This window comes from Anoplophora glabripennis, unplaced genomic scaffold (assembly GCF_000390285.2).
Source record: "Anoplophora glabripennis isolate ALB-LARVAE unplaced genomic scaffold, Agla_2.0 scaffold514, whole genome shotgun sequence".
In the NCBI taxonomy this organism is placed as follows: Eukaryota; Metazoa; Arthropoda; class Insecta; order Coleoptera; family Cerambycidae; genus Anoplophora; species Anoplophora glabripennis.
Window position 1 is genome coordinate 327469 of NW_019416592.1, and position 18249 is coordinate 345717.

General features: G+C 34.0%; 2 protein-coding genes across 2 annotated transcripts; both read right to left on the bottom strand.

Annotated features, from left to right (window-relative positions):
- Positions 1-1803: 1803 nt before the first annotated feature.
- LOC108912170 (protein phosphatase 1D) lies at positions 1804-10718 on the bottom strand. The gene is made up of 7 exons (XM_018717350.1): positions 10260-10718; positions 10062-10181; positions 9866-9988; positions 8696-9184; positions 7915-8486; positions 6921-7638; positions 1804-2051 (listed from the first exon to the last, which is right to left on the bottom strand). The coding sequence occupies exons 1-7, from the start codon at positions 10561-10563 to the stop codon at positions 1909-1911; spliced, it is 2469 nt and encodes an 822-aa protein (XP_018572866.1). The 5' UTR covers positions 10564-10718; the 3' UTR covers positions 1804-1908.
- A 378-nt stretch (positions 10719-11096) lies between these two features.
- LOC108912154 (alpha-tocopherol transfer protein-like) lies at positions 11097-16282 on the bottom strand. Its single transcript, XM_018717325.2, has 6 exons — positions 15991-16282; positions 14005-14161; positions 13377-13629; positions 12932-13042; positions 11793-11895; positions 11097-11337 (listed from the first exon to the last, which is right to left on the bottom strand). The coding sequence occupies exons 1-6, from the start codon at positions 16181-16183 to the stop codon at positions 11186-11188; spliced, it is 969 nt and encodes a 322-aa protein (XP_018572841.1). The 5' UTR covers positions 16184-16282; the 3' UTR covers positions 11097-11185.
- Positions 16283-18249: the final 1967 nt, after the last annotated feature.

The following is an 18249-nucleotide window of genomic DNA, read 5'->3' on the forward strand; positions in this document are numbered from 1 at the left end:
TGTATACTCTCTCCAAATTTCGGCTCTTAATATTAATAATTAAGGTCACTGCGATTAAATAAATAAAAAAAATTATCTCAGCTTCTAATCAACTTACAACAACGATTTTTTTTTAAATTCGAAGAAAACTAAAGTAAAGAGGTTACTATTTTATTTTATAATAATTACCTATCTTAACAATTTAATAAATATTAACATTTTTTCAGTCAATTTTAAACAAATTAAATTTGAAAAACTAAATTCTCAGTAAATGCCTATGTCAATACAACTATTTAGGTACAAAAACAACTAATGATCAAAACCCTACAACGCCTGTGAGCTTGGGAAAAATGAATTGAAAATAGCATCTTCTTAGATAACAAATTCCGCCAACGCCAAACCAATGAAGCTTTCGAGCTGAAATTTTTACCACTTATTAAGGGTGTAAAAAGCCTCAAAAATCCTGAATTACAAGTGTCTGCGATGAAAATTGCATTAATTATTAGCAATTGAAAAAAACGGCAATTTTCGACCATTTTTGAGCTCTTGTGCATAAACAAATTATCGGAATTTAATCGGACTTTTTTCATTTTATAGGCTTATTTAATACCTACCTTTTTTGTATAAACTTTTTTTCGCTATGAATAATAGCTTTTTTACGTGAGTCAAAAAACCACTTTTCCATAACTTTGACCACTGTTAAAACAAAGTTTCCCAACTAGCCTCGAGTAGATTTTTTGATATTTTATTAATAACAGGTTTCCGAACAATATTTCGCAGAGAAACTTCTAATAGTATTTTTTTCACGAAACAGGCTCTTTCATGTCTATAATGACTGGGCTATAGTGCGTGCCGCGGAACGCCTCGATGGCAGCATGCTTCAGGAGAATGGCTCCAGTGCCGCCATTTTGAAATATTTTTTAATGAAAAAACTTGTCTGTACACATGCCTAATAACATACTTACACAGTTTTTTCTATTACCTTTCCTTCTATTAAAAAAAAAAAAATTGTCAAAAACACACTTTTTTAGGCCGTTACAGTGGTGTGAGCCCTTAAATTGTGAACTTTGCTGAAAAATACCTTTAGTAGAAATGAGGAGAAGTAAAGATGGACGAAAGAAAACGGTACACTGATATAACTATAAACTGTATTTTGAGAAAATAATAAATTTCTTACAAATATATTTTCATTTGCCTAAGTGTACAATGTTGTAACATTTTTCAATATTTTGGTAACAAAGGCACAAAATTTTTGCTATAACGTACAAACTTAAAGTTAACACTAAAATTGTGCACTACGATTTAACTCATGATAAAACTTCACACAAAAAGATTTTCAACGATATTCTCGGAAATTACAAACTTCTTAACAAATTTAATAGGGAATATAAACCCGAACACTGAAAATCTTTAAAAACCTAAGCTAAAATGTTGCCGATGTGATACAAAACGTACCACCGAAAACAATAGGAATTACAAAGGAATAAATAAAATGTTGCAATTACAATATTTAAATTACACTAAAATATTTGTCAAGGTACCATCAATTAAGAATAGATATACAGCATCTTTACGAGAAATTTAAAACGAAACTGATCAATTACAAACGGAAAGTGTTGCATCGATAAACACACTGTATAGATCTCACTAGAATACTAAAGAAACAATCTTTGTTACAATTGTAAGCTAAACTTATGCATTTAATGTATAACGGAAATATGACGCAAAACGACTATGGTACGTATGGTGTATAAAAAAATATTATATATATTTTTTTAAATAAAATTCAGTTCACTCTTCATTTACAAAAAAAAGTTCCCTTTGTTTTTTCTTTTATAAGTTTTTTTGGAAAATATTTATATAATCTATAAAAACTATACAATAAAAATATTTTTTCTTTTTTCTACAACACTCCTGTCGAGGAGTTCATTACTTACTCTTAGAACGTAGTACGTTTCTCCGAAGGCTCTCCGTTTTTTGCTGAATTTTCTTCCGCAGGGTTTTAACTTTGACCGATTCCTTCATTTTTGGCATTTGTGGTGGTGGTTTCACCGATATGTTCGACTCGCTTTCTGCAATATAAAAATAATCAATGAGTAATTATTATTATTATTACATTGCCTTGGAGCACTTGGAAACGTGTCAGTCAGAAGTGATGCATTTAGTGAAATGTAAGATGATCATATAAACTTCAAAGTATGCAAAAACAACCACTGCTTGATCCTTGTGGAGTAAAAGTTTGTTTAATAATTAAAAAAAAAAATTAGTTCAAATGCCTTGAGGCGTTGGTCTGGTATTTTATGTTCAAAAAATCGTTTTTCTAAATACTGCAGATTGTTGTAGTAAACACATGTGAAGATACAGCAGAAACCATTATTTAGGTCGGAAAATTCAAGAACAGGTCGAAAAATGTGACAAGAGTAGGAACGCGCTGACTGCTCACCTAGCACGTCAACTGTGCAGTTGCCGTTTACCTACTTTTCAGTCCCTTTTTCGCAAATCTCGGGTAATTAGAAGCAGACCATACTTTTGAAGAACCTGAAGCTGTAATATATGGAGCAGGCATCACTGATTGAGGATAAGAGATTATTTTTTTGAACCTAAATGAACAATTTGGAGAGAGATGGATTGCTCGTGATTAATTGTCCAGCTAGGTCTCCAGACCTAACAACTCCAATGGATTATGGACTTTGGGATGGATGAAACAAGAAATTAATCATGAAAAAGTAAATACACGTGACGAGTTGATCGGTCGTATAATGGCTACAGCTACGCGAATAAAACAGCACCCTATAAAATTAAATAACACCTTACGTAATATTTTCGTAAGAGTTGAGAAGTGTATTGAAGTTGGTGGTGGTATTTTTTTAACCAAATCTTTGATGAAAATTAATTTAGTAGTGTCTTTTTGTTATTTTATTGTTGTTTTATTCTCAAAAACCACGCATTTTACGATAAATCTTTAAGCGGCGCTAATTTTAGTAAATTATTTGTCGGATTGAAAAATAAAAACATTGTGTTCAAAAAACAGCGGCATCCCATTTATTTTTTCTAATTAATTCTAACAATTGATGATGCGTGCATATTGTACAAAAACGCAAAAATTATTTATCTGGCTAAATTACTTTTATCTGAAAAATGAGGCATAACACTTTAAAGACTAAGAACTATTAGTTTTTAATCAGAACAGCTTGAATTTTTTTTGTGAGAACTGCAAAAATAAAATCGCTAAACAAAATGCACAAAACCTGACAACAATAACTTTCGATTCACTCTAATACATAATTTGCATGCATCATCATCTTTAGATGAGTTTTCAACGGAAACGGCTGCTCCTAGAGACTTCAAAAAGGTGTACATTTCTTAAGTAGAAAAGATAGGGGAAAGTGTGTTTCTATATGAAATGACACACCATGGCACAAAGAAGATGAAGCGATTTAAAAGGATCCTAATGGTTGCTTGTGGCACCCTCTGGGAGACACAGCCGATCGTCCATAAAATTTCAATTTCCCCTCCCAAGAAACTTCTGCATACAAAATTTCATGAATTTAACTCAAAGTAGTCGAGAGTTCTTAAAGAAAATGTAATAATTTTTTTTTAATTTGACATCCTGTATATCCTAAACGAAGCGTTTCCAGACCTAAGTTCATAGGAAATTTTTTCCTTAAAATTGAACGTAGAATAACATACTGAAGTATGTACATCTCCTCCTGAAACACCCTGTATATTAAGCATCGTTCATCGACCCATCAGTATTAAAAAGTGAAAGATTCCAGATAAAAGTTTTTATTTTGTAATTTCAGGATAGTGGCAGTGTAATTTTTATAAAGAAGTAAAAAATAAGAATAGAGTGCCCATTACATTAAAAACGAGATTCTTATTTCTTACTTTGCTTAATATTTTAGTTTGTGCACAAACTAGTTTTACAACTGAGAAAACAATTCATTCACTATTTCCGAATGTGTTACTATGGTGTTAGTGTATATACCGGGAACGATGGCCACAACGTCACCCCCGATGTGCAAATATAATCCTACAGTGCATTCAGCGGCTGCGAGATACGGGAAGTGTTAGTCCTGGAGGAGAAGGACGTGGTCAGCAACTGAACCTTAATGTTGAAGATGCAATGTAGGAAAATCTTGACGAGGACCCCACAATTAGTACTCGACGACTCGCACAGCAAGTAGGAACCTCATCTCGTACCGTACTCGTATCTTAAGGCGCCAGCTGTTGCACCCCTATCATCTGCAACCAGTTCAACAGATTTTACCCCCGAATTGTGATCAATGAATGCGTTTTTGCATATGTTTTTTTTACGGCAATGTGCCAATCAAGTAGACTTTCCTGCTTATGTTTGTGCAACAGATGAGGCAACATTTACCCGTGATGAAGTAAATTTCCATAATATGCACATATGAGCCGATGAAAATCTTCACGTGATTAGGGAAACTCATTTTCAACACCGGTTCTCAGACAGTAAACAACCTAGTCTAACAAAACACGAAAAACAAAGCTGCTATGTCTTGACCAGATATATTTATAGAAGATATGAACAATGAGTACATAAATGAAATAATGGTTTCATTTATAGATATTTTCTGTTATTTTCCTTAAATACTTGTATAGATAGATAAATATACTACATTATCGGAATTATTTGTCAGAAGTACCAGGTTTCCTGAGTAGAACAGCGTCTGAGAGTCTCGAGTCTCCTCACTGGAATCCAACCTGGGAATTCTCCATTATAACGAGCGTTCAAATAAAGACGTGGTCAAGTTGGTTCTGAAAATTTGGACGTAGGGCGTAGCGTATAGCAAATGAACTTAAACGTCATCTGTCAAAGCGCTATATCGCCGCTATCAATTTGAATATTTTCGTTTTAAAAAGCGTTTAAAATGGTGTTTTCTCAAGAACAAAAAGTGTTTATCATAGAGTCCTACTTTAGAAATGGACGCAAGATTGATGGAATATGTAAGTATTCTATTGAGGAATGTTTCATAGAATTTCAAAATCAATTTCCCGGCGTTGTTGAGTACAAAATTTTTCAAAGTGCAGTTCAGCGTTGTGTTAATGTTTTTCGTGAAACGGGCAGTGTAACAAGAAAAGAAGGAACCGGCCGACCTAAAAAGCGGACTGAAGAATTAAAAGAAAATGTCCAACAAATAATGGAAAATGCGCCAAGAACTTCTGTACGTGTTTTATCACAAATGGTGGGAGTATCAGTCGGTACCTGCCACACAGTGTTAAAAAAGGATTTGCGTTTGTTCTCCTATCGTTTAACTTGTCAGCAAGAACTTCTTGAAGTTGATTTTCCGCGACGGGCTGTATTTTGTGAATGGTTTTTAAACAACTACGGTGAACTTCATAATATCACCTTTTTTTCTGATGAAGCCTGGTTTCATTTAAGTGGTTACGTAAACTCACAGAATATGAGAATGTGGTCTTCTGAGAAAACAGATAACTTTTTTGTCGAGGGCCCTCTACACGCTCAAAAAATTGGAGTTTGGTGTGCTCTCAATCGAAGGAGGATTTATTGCCCTATTTTTTTTAATGGTACTCTTACTGCGCAAAGGTATAGAGAAGAAATTATCGCTCCTTTTGTTAACCAGCTGTAAGAAAACGAAATTACAAACTTTTACTTTCAACAAGATGGCGCAAGGGCACATACGGCAGGCGAGACGATGAATATGTTGAGGGAAGTTTTCCAAAATCGACTAATAAGTCTCAATGCTGAACATGAATTTCCACCAAGGTCATGTGATATTACGCCGTGTGATTTCTTTTTGTGGCCTTACCTTAAAAACACTATTTTTGAACTGCCTATTCCTGATTTAAACCATCTGCAGGCTCGACTTATAGACAAGATTCGTGAAATTAACAATACCCCGAGCATCTTAGAAAATGTCTTTAATTCTTTGAGGAACAGGTGTGAAAAGTGCTTGGAACAAGGAGGGGGACACTTTCAGCAGCTGCTTTAATTTATTGTTATAACAAGGAGGGGGACACTTTCTGCAACTCCTTTAATTGTTTGTTATTGTTATCACGATTATTCTTTAAAATAAAATTATATAGTCATTAACGTTATTGAAACTGACAGCTGCTATACAGCTCGTTGAGAAATGAGGTTAAGTTGGTCGCTATAAGCTACTCCCTACGTCCAATGTGTCAGAGCCAACTTCGACCTAGTTTTTATTTGAACGCTCGTTACAAATAATATATAAAATATTGTCAAATTCAAAGAAAATTAATAATTATTTTAGCAGTAAATTTCCATTATTCCATTCGCACATTTATTCAATTAATTCGTTGGCATTATTTCACAATAAAAATTTATGACTAAACAAAAAGACAGTTTGATGACTAGGTGATTGCGAAATCATCGGACCGGGCGATAAACTCAAATTGGGTCAGCCACGGCGGTATTGGAATCCTGCAAACACGGCGGTTTTCCAAAAGCGGTGGCGCGCTCGTTGAACTGTCTTGGACAGTCGATTTTGGGAAGTGAAGTGGAAGACATCTTTCCCCCGAAATGAAAAGGGTTGGGCTAATGTAAGTAGTATTTTTAGTTTAGTGTAGTAAGAACCATTTCAATTGTTTGGCAAACCAATTTCAGAATTTAGCAATAAATGTTTTTGTTTTAACTTGTCTCCGACTACCATCTGCTACCCCCTAGCGTGCGTCTACGACCGAGTGGGCCGTAGGCGTAACAATATAAATATATAAATTCCAAAATGCCGCCAAAAATCAACAGTCGTCATAGTCTCACCGACAGAGGCTCTGTTGCGCTTGGTCCCAACTGTTCAACAAAAGTTTATTCTTTGCGACAAACAAATAAATGACATACTACCTCTAATGATATAATAACTCTATGATGTCATATCTCCAAATTCGTCAGGCTTTAATTAATGGTATTAATCGAATAAAAAAAAATAAATTCTTACCCTTTGTGTCTTCTATCCTATTTGTACTACTTCGTAAACTTCTCGACTGGTCCTGTCCCGCCGAATTTGAACTACTCTTCGAATTCTTCTTTGGAATAACCATATTCTGAACAAATGCCTTGTTCTTGGGCTTGCTCGAAGTATTATCTTTGCCATCTTTTCTATCATTAGATACTTTATTGGTCCTTTGAATATCGCTAAGTTTCTCGTCTGACTTAGGCAGACTCTTCGCGTTTCTTTGGCGTTGCGACACATTCTTCTTCGAATGCCTTCGGAAACGACTGATTTTGGTCGTTATGATCTTATCACGAAGTTTGCCCGTTTTTTTCTCTATACTTGTACTCTCTCTGACAACGGTCAGCTCGTCTCTTGAACTGCTCGAGGACGCTTTGTGAGCCGTGGTAGTTCTCGTCATCGTTTCCAGGACCATCTGTATCTTCTTCTTCGTTATTGGTTTCTTCACCAAATTTTTCTTCTTCAGGTTGATATTTTTGCTTTTCAGTATCTTTTGAGCAAGACTTAGCTTCTGAGGTAAATTTGTATTAGTTTTTCTAGCGAGATCAGCCTTTTCTGCCAGTCTTTTCAGTTTTTCCTCGGCTTCGAAGGCTCTCCTTTCCTTTTCTACGGTTTCAACCGCTTTTCTCTGGTTGTGATCTATCCGCATGCTCTTCCTTGGCTGGACGGGACTTTTGTCAGCCTCTAGCTTCCTCTTCGCGGTCTGTAAAGTAATAAAAAAGGACTGAGTAAAACTCAAAGCCAAAAAACCTTCATAAATTATTACAAGCTACGTGACCGCCGTGTTTAGGCAACCACCATTGCACGACTGGTATCGTCAACTAAAAATCCCTAAATCATCATTTATGGTTCGCTTACAATGAAGAAATTATTATTTTTATTGTGTTTAACTTTTCGTCTTACTGTATGTTTCAAATATTAAATAAATTTTGTGGATTACTCTGTAACTGAAATGTTTTGTTATTGTTATTATTATTACCTTCGGACTACTTCCATTCTCATCAGATTTACTCTCATTCTTTCCCGTTTTTGCACTTCTCAGGTTGCGTCTGCTTATTTTGCTTGTACTATCCATCACCGCCTCGTCCTCGCAGGTACTGTCGGCCTCGATATTACTCGAAGAGATCTCGTTACACTGGATGTTATCGTCCGTGCTCTGAGACGCCTTCAAGTTTTCTTTCCCATTATCCGCTATGCTGCTACTAGGCCTTGTCACGGGCTCCCTTGGGTCGAAACTGGTGCTCTCCCTGGTTTTTGGTAAAAAATTCCTCTCCTTCAGAGGAAAGCTTGAGGTAAGGTCACTTGAGGAAACCGGGGTGCTTTCCGGGATGCTTGTTGAGCACTCCGCTGCGTTCTCTTCCTTTGAGGTGTTGCCGATGTTACTCGAAGGCGGTTCTATGAGTTCCGGCGCAGCTAGTATCGGTTCCGGAACGCGTTCCAAGACCGTTTGAGCAGGTTCTCCACTGGTGTCTTCTAACGGGAGATTATCACAATTGTTAGGGTTATTTTCCTGAGGATTATTGCCGTCGAATCGGGTCATTATTCTTAGACCTGGAAATACAATAAACCCAATGCACCATTACCACCTAATGAAAAGATAACTAATACCATTAACGGAAAATTAAAACAGACTGTGATTATTTTGTTGAATGATAAAATGTTTCAATCATCAAAAATGAACAAATTTAAACTTTAAAAAATGATTCAACTGTTGTGACTTTATATCAAACAGAATAATGCCAGAAAAAAAAATTTCGAACCCCTTTCTGGTAAATTCTTCTTCCTGTCCTTGAGCACCTGGGCCCGCGGGGGTCCGGGCGGATCCAGCATCAGCGTCACCACCGAAGTGTTATCGGCGCGCATCTTGGTGGCGTGCCACCTCTCCAAAGCCCTCTCCACCAACAACTTGCTGGGGTTCAGCCAAGTCTTGTAAGTAGAGTCGCTGAGAGCGGCGTTCTCGTTGTGCCGTTCCGCCTGCTGTACAATGTGCACCGCCATCATCGGGCTCAGCATATTGTACAGGCCGTCAGTGCCGAAGATTAGACATCGGTGGACGTTGGTGTCAATTTTCAGCACGGAACAGTCGGGATCCGGCGAAACGATGAACTGGTTTATTTGGGAGTTGTACGACCACAGGTCGCCCAGGCTGCGGGCAACCGCTAGGAAGGGGATCTCGTCGATAGGGGTGGAACGCCGGACGGGGCCCTGGTGGCCAATTTTGGGCCTGTTCCATACCACCCGTGGAACGCCTATCATACATCCGATTTGTTAATAAGTATTGATATTTAGTCCATTATAAAATTAAATTTTTATCAAAAAAAAACCAAAAATGGTATAATTACAAGTGAGCAGAAAAATCCTTCTCAAATATGTGCCAAAAATTATTCCAGGGTATAGTACTTACGCACATTCACCTTAATGTGGAAATTTTTTTGATTTCTGTTAATTTCTTCAAGTATAACGTCACTCAAGCATGAAATTTAAGAAAGCTCGTGGGCAAACTCAAATAACAGAAAAAAATTCAGTATTTACTGTGAAATTTAAAGGATACTAGAAAGTAACAAGTGTGATTGTCTCATTTTAAGTTCATTAATCATTCGAACTAAATAATACAAATAAAGTGACATTTGTATATGCACATTTTAATATATCGAATAAAATTCTAAATATTTACTGTAATCCTTTACTTGCTTTGTTTGCAATTGGCTTAATATGAACATATCTCCACGAAAAATGCCACAAAAATGATTCACTCCACTAATAATGACTATTATAAAAAGAATAAACTGAGATAACGCCATATCTTTGTGATAACCAATATTGCTTTTCCGCAGGTGTTTGCTGATTATGGCCCTAGGCATTCGTCATTATTATCTCTTGTTTATTATGAAGCAACAGGCTCTAATTAAATGATATCAATATATATATACCAGATTTCGCTACAACTTTTCCACCACATTGTTCAATGCGAGACATTTCCTCCACATTTTCAGGCTTGTGGTCCCTCGTAAGAGGCTTTGCCTTCCATTCCAAGCTTCCCGGTTCCTGATAACCTACAAACACGATCCATATTAGTCTTCATACAAATACTGTACCGAATTTTAAAACGTCTTTAGCAAATATTACCAAGTATTATCCCTGAATCTCCAACGTGTCCAATATAAATTTTTCCTCGTCTAATAAAAGCTACACTTGCAGTAGTCCCAGCAGTACTAGGTAAACCGGATGCAGTACGAGGCCATTTTTCTAAAAAAAAATATTGATAGAACTAAATAAATCTTGGAATATACTTTCCATCTCATTTTTATTTTACCAAATCCATACCTTGTTCTTTCCACATAGCATAGTGTGTAGCAATGTAACCATCTTTGATAGCACGAAGCACATCTTCATCATAGTCGGACCAAAAGTTTTTATGTTTTATAATAGTTTCCATGAGATGTTCTTTGGCAAAGGCAGCAGCTTCTGCACCACCGTGTCCATCGTATATACCAAAAAATGCGTATTCCAAATCTTTTTCATCCTCTGTTTGTTGATATGCCACAGAAAAGAAGTCTTCCATATATTTTCTTCCCCCTTGGCGGCAGTGCCCAGTGACACGCAAATTTACGCCTATCGATGCAGGCATTCTATTTGACGTTACATATAAACCATTAACCAATAATTAATACACGATATTTTACACTAATAAACACATTTATATTGTTTTTATTTATTCAAATTCTTCGCAATGGCGTAACTGTCATTTATGACTTTATAAGTGTGTCAAATACTACGACATACGCGTCTCAATCGATACTTGTTCCGTAAACAATGAAGACAAGGATACAGTAAGTGTACGTATGACAGTACTAGATCTTATCTTTACGTCCTTCAACGCTGCCTAGTGACTCTTAAGGCACATCCACACGAAACTTTATTTTTTCATCATTACTTACGGCAAACCTTAGATTGGTTAATTTTGGACTGCGTTAAAAATCGCCAATCATATTTGTCATTTTGAATAGCCATTCAGAACTGTTGTGTTTCTCTGAAGGTAGCTTTACTTAAATCTTAATAGGCGGCAGTTTTGAAATTAATTTCAGGTAGTCTATGTATTAATTCAATCTTTGACAGGTAAGAATAAGAAAGGACGTATCTGTTTAATAATGAAACATACCATACAACTATCTTCTAATTTATTTATTTAAAAAATAACCAATAACAAAGAATATAAATATATACAAACAGGTTTAAAATTTATGAAGATGCTAGTCAACTTCTAGTTTTTTAAATGTTCCTTCCATTCCAAACACATCTCCTACATTCTTTGGTTTTCCTGGTCTTCTGGATTCATCAACAATTTGTGAATCTTGAAATTTGAGAAATTCTTTGTTATCGTTTAACAGAGCTTTAAACTTTTCTGTAAGAATAAAAAAGACAGTTTTAATTATAGCCTTTAAATATACATTTATAGCACAATATGAATGTAATCCTAAAATAAGTACTGGTACGTATCTATACATATGTACAAAATATACAGGATGTAATTACAAAACGCTTAGCCAAACTTTTTTGGTAGATTCTAATAGCAAATTAACACATATATTAGGAATCTTTTTATTTTTATTATACAGGGTGTTGGAATTAATGAAAATATATCATTTTAAGTCGTAAAAAACAACTGAATAACGGAGCCACATACCTACTTATATAATATAATTTATTTCATTTATAGAATGTTGTCTATAAATGTACCTATGTAAATTATGTTTAATTTACTTGCTATATTCTTTCTATTTATGACTATCACTAAAATATGGATAATCATTTTAATTATAATTTGTGTACACCAGGGTTATTAACTAACAAACTAACCATGTAATATCTCTAGAGATTCAGTGGAACCACCATATTCCTGAGGTAGCAAATCCTGTGGAACGCGACTATACAGGCTCTCCATAGTTGTATGTAAATATAGCTGAAAGTATTAATAATAAAAAAATACAGTACTGAGACTATTAAGCCATAAAAAATAATAATTACAAAATTTTACATGAAACTTATATAAAGAACCAATGATTAAAATATAACTAGACAACACATTTGTCCCTTAGCTCTAATTGTGTGTTGCATAACTATTAAAAACTAATTGAAAATTGAAACAAGGTCCATAATCAACATTGCATATGGTTTTTTATATACAGGTTCGGAAAGTCTACATGGTATATCGGCCGTTACGTGAGAGCGATAAAGTAAGTCATAGAAACACGGGCGATAGAGAAGGATGGCTATAATGAAGGCGTCTCATAGACACCGCCCGTTTCGCCCTTCCACAAATAAGATCCACTTCCACCTGTAATTCAGCGACCGGTGGTCATCTTTGTTTTCATCGTTCGCCTTTTCTTTAATAGATGTCACTACTTATACAATTCCGACTCCAGTATTCCGATATGTTAATACAATCCGTTAACAGAGGGCAGAAGGTGAGATTTTTTTTGGAATTGGGGAAATAGGGAATTTTGCTTTATTTCTTGGGATTTTTAAGTCATTTTAAGAAATATATTTAAATGACAACTAAATGAACTTTAAATGCAGCTGAGCACTATGCTCCATTTGAATAACTTCTCCGTAGGGGAAACAAGGTTACTAGTTTTACAAACAGAGGTATCTGCTAGCTACTGTAAAAAGTTTTCTTTGTTTCGCGTTGTGCTGCCCTCTGTTAACGGATTGTATTAAGATATCGGAATACCGGAGTAGGAATTGTATAAGTAGTGACATCTATTAAAGAAAAGGCAAACGACGAAAACAAAGATGACCACCGGTGGCTGAATTACAAGTGGAAGTGGATGTTATTTGTGGAATGGCGAAACGGGCGGTGACTATGAGACGCCTTCATTATAGCCATCCTTCTCTATCGCACGGATCTCTATGACTTACTTTATCTCTGTCACGTAACGGCCGATGTACCATGGGGACTTTCCGAACCTGTATAGGTCTGGTTCATTTATACTTACTGCATCTATGAGTTCTTTTTTCATGAAAGGCTTCATTATTGCAAGAATTTTGTCCATAAAAGGTACGATATTGTAGAATTCTAAACTTTTCAGCCTGATAGGCATTGCTTCCTGAAAATAATTTATAAAATTGTATGGAAAAGATAAATTTTTACGATATCCATATCAATATTTTCTTCAAGGCAATAGAAACTTCCAAAGTAATAATTTAAATTTTTTAATAGCCCATAGGACTTCTATAATAACTATTTATAAAACTATTGATGAATTTCTGTTGCAGTAATCAGAGAAAATTGATTAATCTGCAAACTTTCTTCATAAAACTATTTTATATGTAAAAAAAGAGCTAGACTAAACGGTATTTAAACTGTTAAGTACTTGGGTTGGTATATAAAAAATGTCTATCAATAATATTTGCCATCGAAAATAAAAATATACACCTTACCTGTAGGTAGTACAGGAATTTCTTCATAATTACGACGCTGAGCTTCAGAAAGTGACCAAAAACGATCCCCTTCATATCCACGAGCATTATCATTCCTTCTTTAGGTCCCACCTGATGTAGCGCTAGCAAGGTGTACATATCAAAACAACGGATTTGAAGTGGAAAATTGTAGATGTCAGGGTTTGAGTTCATCAACTTTATGTAAATCACCGAGTAGCCGTCCGGAGTTTGCTTTGGCAGCAGGGCAACCATCCTGTAAATAGAAAATGTGTAAGATATACAGGATGTTTCTAAGTTCATGTTATTTGTTCCTTGAATCATTTTAGTCCAAAAGATTTTAGATCTGTAGCCGTATTCTGTAACTTTCTTACAGTGCTATAACTTTATAGCCACAAAAAAAATATCGCAAGATAAAGCGTAACTTTTACAGAAACATTTATCTTTGATTTTTCGTAACATTGTAAGTAAATCTGAATAATACTTTTTGATATATTATTAACGACACTTACTAAAAAAAAAAAATAGTAAAAGTTCAAGGTTATCGCTTTTAGTCAGTTTTGTAGTTACATAATACCAATGTACCAAATACAGAGATTTGATAAAAGTAATGCTATTTTTTTTAACTTACATTACATTCATTGCCGTTTCCACTTGAGGATCATCAGGGTTTCTGTTGCCAAAAATTTCGGGACACAACGTTTTTGCAGTGAAGTAATTATCGATTGTAGTTTTGGCCATCTCGTTACTGTAGTAACAACTTTGGAGAAACAGCACTACTTGCATCTCTAAAAATAATATCTATTTTCATGAGGAGTTAGCGTCAGTGGGAATTTAAGTAGGTATATATTTAATATACTTGATCAAACTTTATAAAGTCTCTACAAAAATGTGCTTTGAGATAAAATATTGCGTTTCTTTTACGAGTATAAATTGCAAGAAAATTGGTGAAATGATTTCATCCAGCTTACTCAAGGCTTTATGTTTCGTATATAAGTATTTAATCTATGGCTTTATGGCAAGAGATCGCGTCTTAAAGTTAAAGTTTAAAGTTAAAAACACACTGTATAGTGTGTCCCAAAATGATGGAACAAAATTCATATTTTTTTTCCAGTTCAGATTTTCAAAAAACGCTGAAACAGGTCAATTAGTAAATAGAAATTGTCACTTTTCTGTAATATTTTGGTTTTTTTTTAGCCATGTTTGACAGACCTATAACATTACCGACATTTTTTTTTAACAGGACGCTCTATATTTTATAGTATAAATAGATAGCCCTCCTAAAGACGAATTCAACGATATAGAGATATTGCAAAAAATGGTTTCCATTCCTCCCTCTTCAATGGGTCCCTGTGCCCTTAGGAAGCATTTCCGGACCCATGTTCATATGAACTTTTTTACTTTAGTTTTGATCATAGAATCGGCCTGTTCAGGGTTGGCAGGTAATTATGAGACACCCTGTATAATTAATATAATTGAGAAAATTATACAGGCATCATTTATTTAAATAACGGAAGCATATAATTGAGGAAATTAAAAAAATATATTAAGTATTAATATTAAATATTTTTAGAATTCGCCAAATATGTATGCAAACATTTAATATTTACATATTTTCTTTCCTTCACGATTTATCATTTAAGAGAAAATGCTAACAGCGGTTCGTAGCGTTTCGTTTTTAAAATTATTTTAAAACCACAGTTAAATAAAAACGCATAAAAAACACGTTGCAACGTGTTCAGTAGACCGTACTGTGTCAATATCAATTAGTTATCTTGAATTCCTATTCTGGGAAATGTTTTGTTACCTATTACAGTAAAATTTGATGTGCACAGAATGATTTATCTTAATGTATGGATCAGTCAAGTAAAAAGAGACACAACCACAGACGGCAAATATGGAATGAATACAAAACATAAAAGCAGTTACATAAGAAAGGAAAATATTAATTCCTATACATATACCATTTTTGCATTGTTAAAAATAGCGCCAGAAATAATGTAAATTTTGTTCACATTTTTTATATACATGGAGTAGTTCAGAGAGTGACCTTCTTGCTTCAAACCTGTTTCAAACTTGACTTAATTAGAAGTAAACTTTAAATATTTGTAAAGAATTGTTGTTGCACATTTATTTAGAAAACCTTTAAATAGAGAAAATATGTTGAATTCAGTTGATTTTTAGTACAGCACTTATGTTATTAAATTTGCCTTAAATGAATGTTTAAAAAAGTTGGATATAAACAAATAAATTTGAAGTATGTATCTAGGTTATGAAATAAAATTATTTCTTTTGATATATTAGATTTAAAAAAGAGAAATAATTTTAAATGTTAAAACTAAATTTTCTCAGAGCATTTATTTGTGTAATTTCTTAAGTATTTTTTTTGTTACCATGTTGTTAATTGAAAAATTAAAAAAAATAGTATAAAGTCAGGAATTATTTTCAACAAACTTATTTCTGCCTGTTTTGAAATCGCATTCGTAACAGAAAAGTTGCAAACATACGAGTATATTAATTTCTAACATTTAATTCAAAATTACCTACCTAAGATATTTTATATTTACACAGAAATAAATTTTGAATGAATAAACTAAAAATAGGAATCCCTCTGTACCTGTCATTTTCGGCAAGTGCGGCTGTTTGTCCGCCCAATCCCAAAGACTCTTAACATCCTCTGGCTTCAGTTTGGGGTCGTTCTTGTAGACTTCGACCAGATCGGCTTCCTTTATAGACATCGTGATCTGAAACACGTATTTACGTCGCGCAGTTTCGCAGAACACTGGTAAGAAACTATGCAATTTAATCATGCACTTATCCGCGTACTGACGGCAGAAATTGAAATAAGTGCAAAGTTTATTATACGCCTAATAAGTTGGGCAATGCCAATATAGACGATGAAATTTGTTTAGTGCAAATAACGGTGACAATGCCAACCGCGAATTGATGTAATTTTAAACAGTCACGGTATATCCCTTTTATTTTCTTAATGACAAAATGCTTTGATTTAATTTATTGGTAATTGTACTGATCTTCATGTATTATTATTGTCATGTATCATGTATCTATTATTATCCATCTATTCTATGTAATTCTATTCTATTCTATTTCTCTATTCTCTGTCCCAATCCTATTTATTCCATTATATCCAAACACCTCAACTTCAAAAACCATCTCTGTTATTGATCTCAATCATTTTAGGCCAAAGGTCAACATGAAGTTCATCAACGATAAATTTCATACAGGGTGTTAATAATATACTCTGCCAAACCTTAATGGTGGAATCTACGTCTCAAATTCCCCACAAAGAACTATAGAATTTGGATGCCGCTGAAACTTTTGGAAACTGGATAACTCGATAGCTACATTTAGTTCCGGTTGGTATTTGCAACTTAAGATATATATATTTTTAAAATTTAGAATAAACCTGCAACAAAAGTAAGAGTCACTAACGTAGCAATTTTACATGTATAGGAAGTGACTCTCCTTCATAAAATAAAAAAAATGTACTTCAATGCTTTTTTGGAATCTTCTTAATTAAATAGACTCTTTTAGTGTGACGTCACATATTTAGGCAATCCGCAACAAACTGTCATAGTAGAAATTGTACAGTCCGAATCTGACCCTTATGTACTATCTACATAGATAATTATAGCAACTTCAAGTGAATTAATTTTTACAAGGATTTAGAAGTATTTAAGAACAACCAACAGGTATTTCGTAAAATAGATACGCTAATGTGCTTAAAACTTACAAAAAACGATAAAAGAATATTCCTAAATTCAAATAAAATAAAAATATAACATTAGCCGTGTTATTCCTAATGCGCATGCTCGGAAAAAATAGCCTCATACACAGGTGAGATCTTGTTGATATGGCGATGGCTGTCATCATTAGCGTATTTTTTCTTCTTTTAATCTTGGCATTTTGTAGTTCTACCTTGCATTTTTATTGTTTTTCTTGGTATTGTGGTGTGACAGTGTGTTTATCGAGTGTTTATTTCTTCAAGAGGTTTATTATAGACGTACTTTGAGCCATAACCAAACTTTTCTTGAATGACATCTTGCTGCGAGGTTACTTCACTTACATGAAATTATCTTTAATGGGCATGCTCAGTAACATTGACATACTTTAAAAGTCAATATTGTTCTATAAATTTAAATATGTAAATTCTATAATTATTTTACTTTGTCCCTTGAGGTTTGAAACTTCTTAAATATTTGTAATATTGCCAGAATATCGCGATATTTAACATTTTTTTGGTACTTATGTCCAAAGTACATAAGGTCAAAAATCGACCTAGTAAAAATATTGAGAAATTCTTCATGACAATGTGCACTACGTGGTTGCCTATTCTTTTTGGCGTATGTGACGTCTCTACTAAAAAGGTCTATTGTATTTAAACTTGCATTTCCAACAAAATTCCTATATACATGACGCAAGTAGTATTAGAGTTAATTTCGATTTATTGAAGTACATGATAGGTTTATTTAAATTTAAAAATTAACAAAAATGGTACAGTTTTCGAATGAAATGAATAATAGATAAATAGATCCTTGGAAATACTCATCATAATTCTACATACACCAAACATCTTAACGTGATACATTTTTTTAATTTTCAACTCTCTAAATCTCTAAAATCAAGAGTTTTCGAACACGTGTTTACATAGATATAATAACTTTTTTTGTATAACTTTCTTCTGTATTTTAAGGATTTATTTTTTCAGAACACCCAGAAGACATTTCATGTCAAACAACAATGATGATATAATATATCATCGTTGTTGTTTGGATATATTACTTTATTCTGAGAAAATTAAGTGTCAAAAATTAAAGTTTTTGTAGCACCTTGTTTTGGCTTTATAACTTGACAA

Bases quoted from the DNA above. Each gene is read 5' to 3' on its own strand.
- LOC108912170 (XM_018717350.1), bottom strand. From the start codon at position 10,563: ATGCCTGCATCGATAGGCGTAAATTTGCGTGTCACTGGGCACTGCCGC. The intron at 9,185-9,865 runs GTATATATATAT...GATGTATGATAG, and splicing joins AAAAGTTGTAGCGAAATCTG to GCGTTCCACGGGTGGTATGG. The intron at 8,487-8,695 runs GTTCGAAATTTT...TTGTATTTCCAG, and splicing joins GAAGAATTTACCAGAAAGGG to GTCTAAGAATAATGACCCGA.
- LOC108912154 (XM_018717325.2), bottom strand. From the start codon at position 16,183: ATGATTAAATTGCATAGTTTCTTACCAGTGTTCTGCGAAACTGCGCGA. The intron at 13,043-13,376 runs GTAAGGTGTATA...AATTATTTTCAG, and splicing joins AATTCCTGTACTACCTACAG to GAAGCAATGCCTATCAGGCT. The intron at 11,338-11,792 runs GTTAGTTTGTTA...TTATTCTTACAG, and splicing joins ATCTCTAGAGATATTACATG to AAAAGTTTAAAGCTCTGTTA.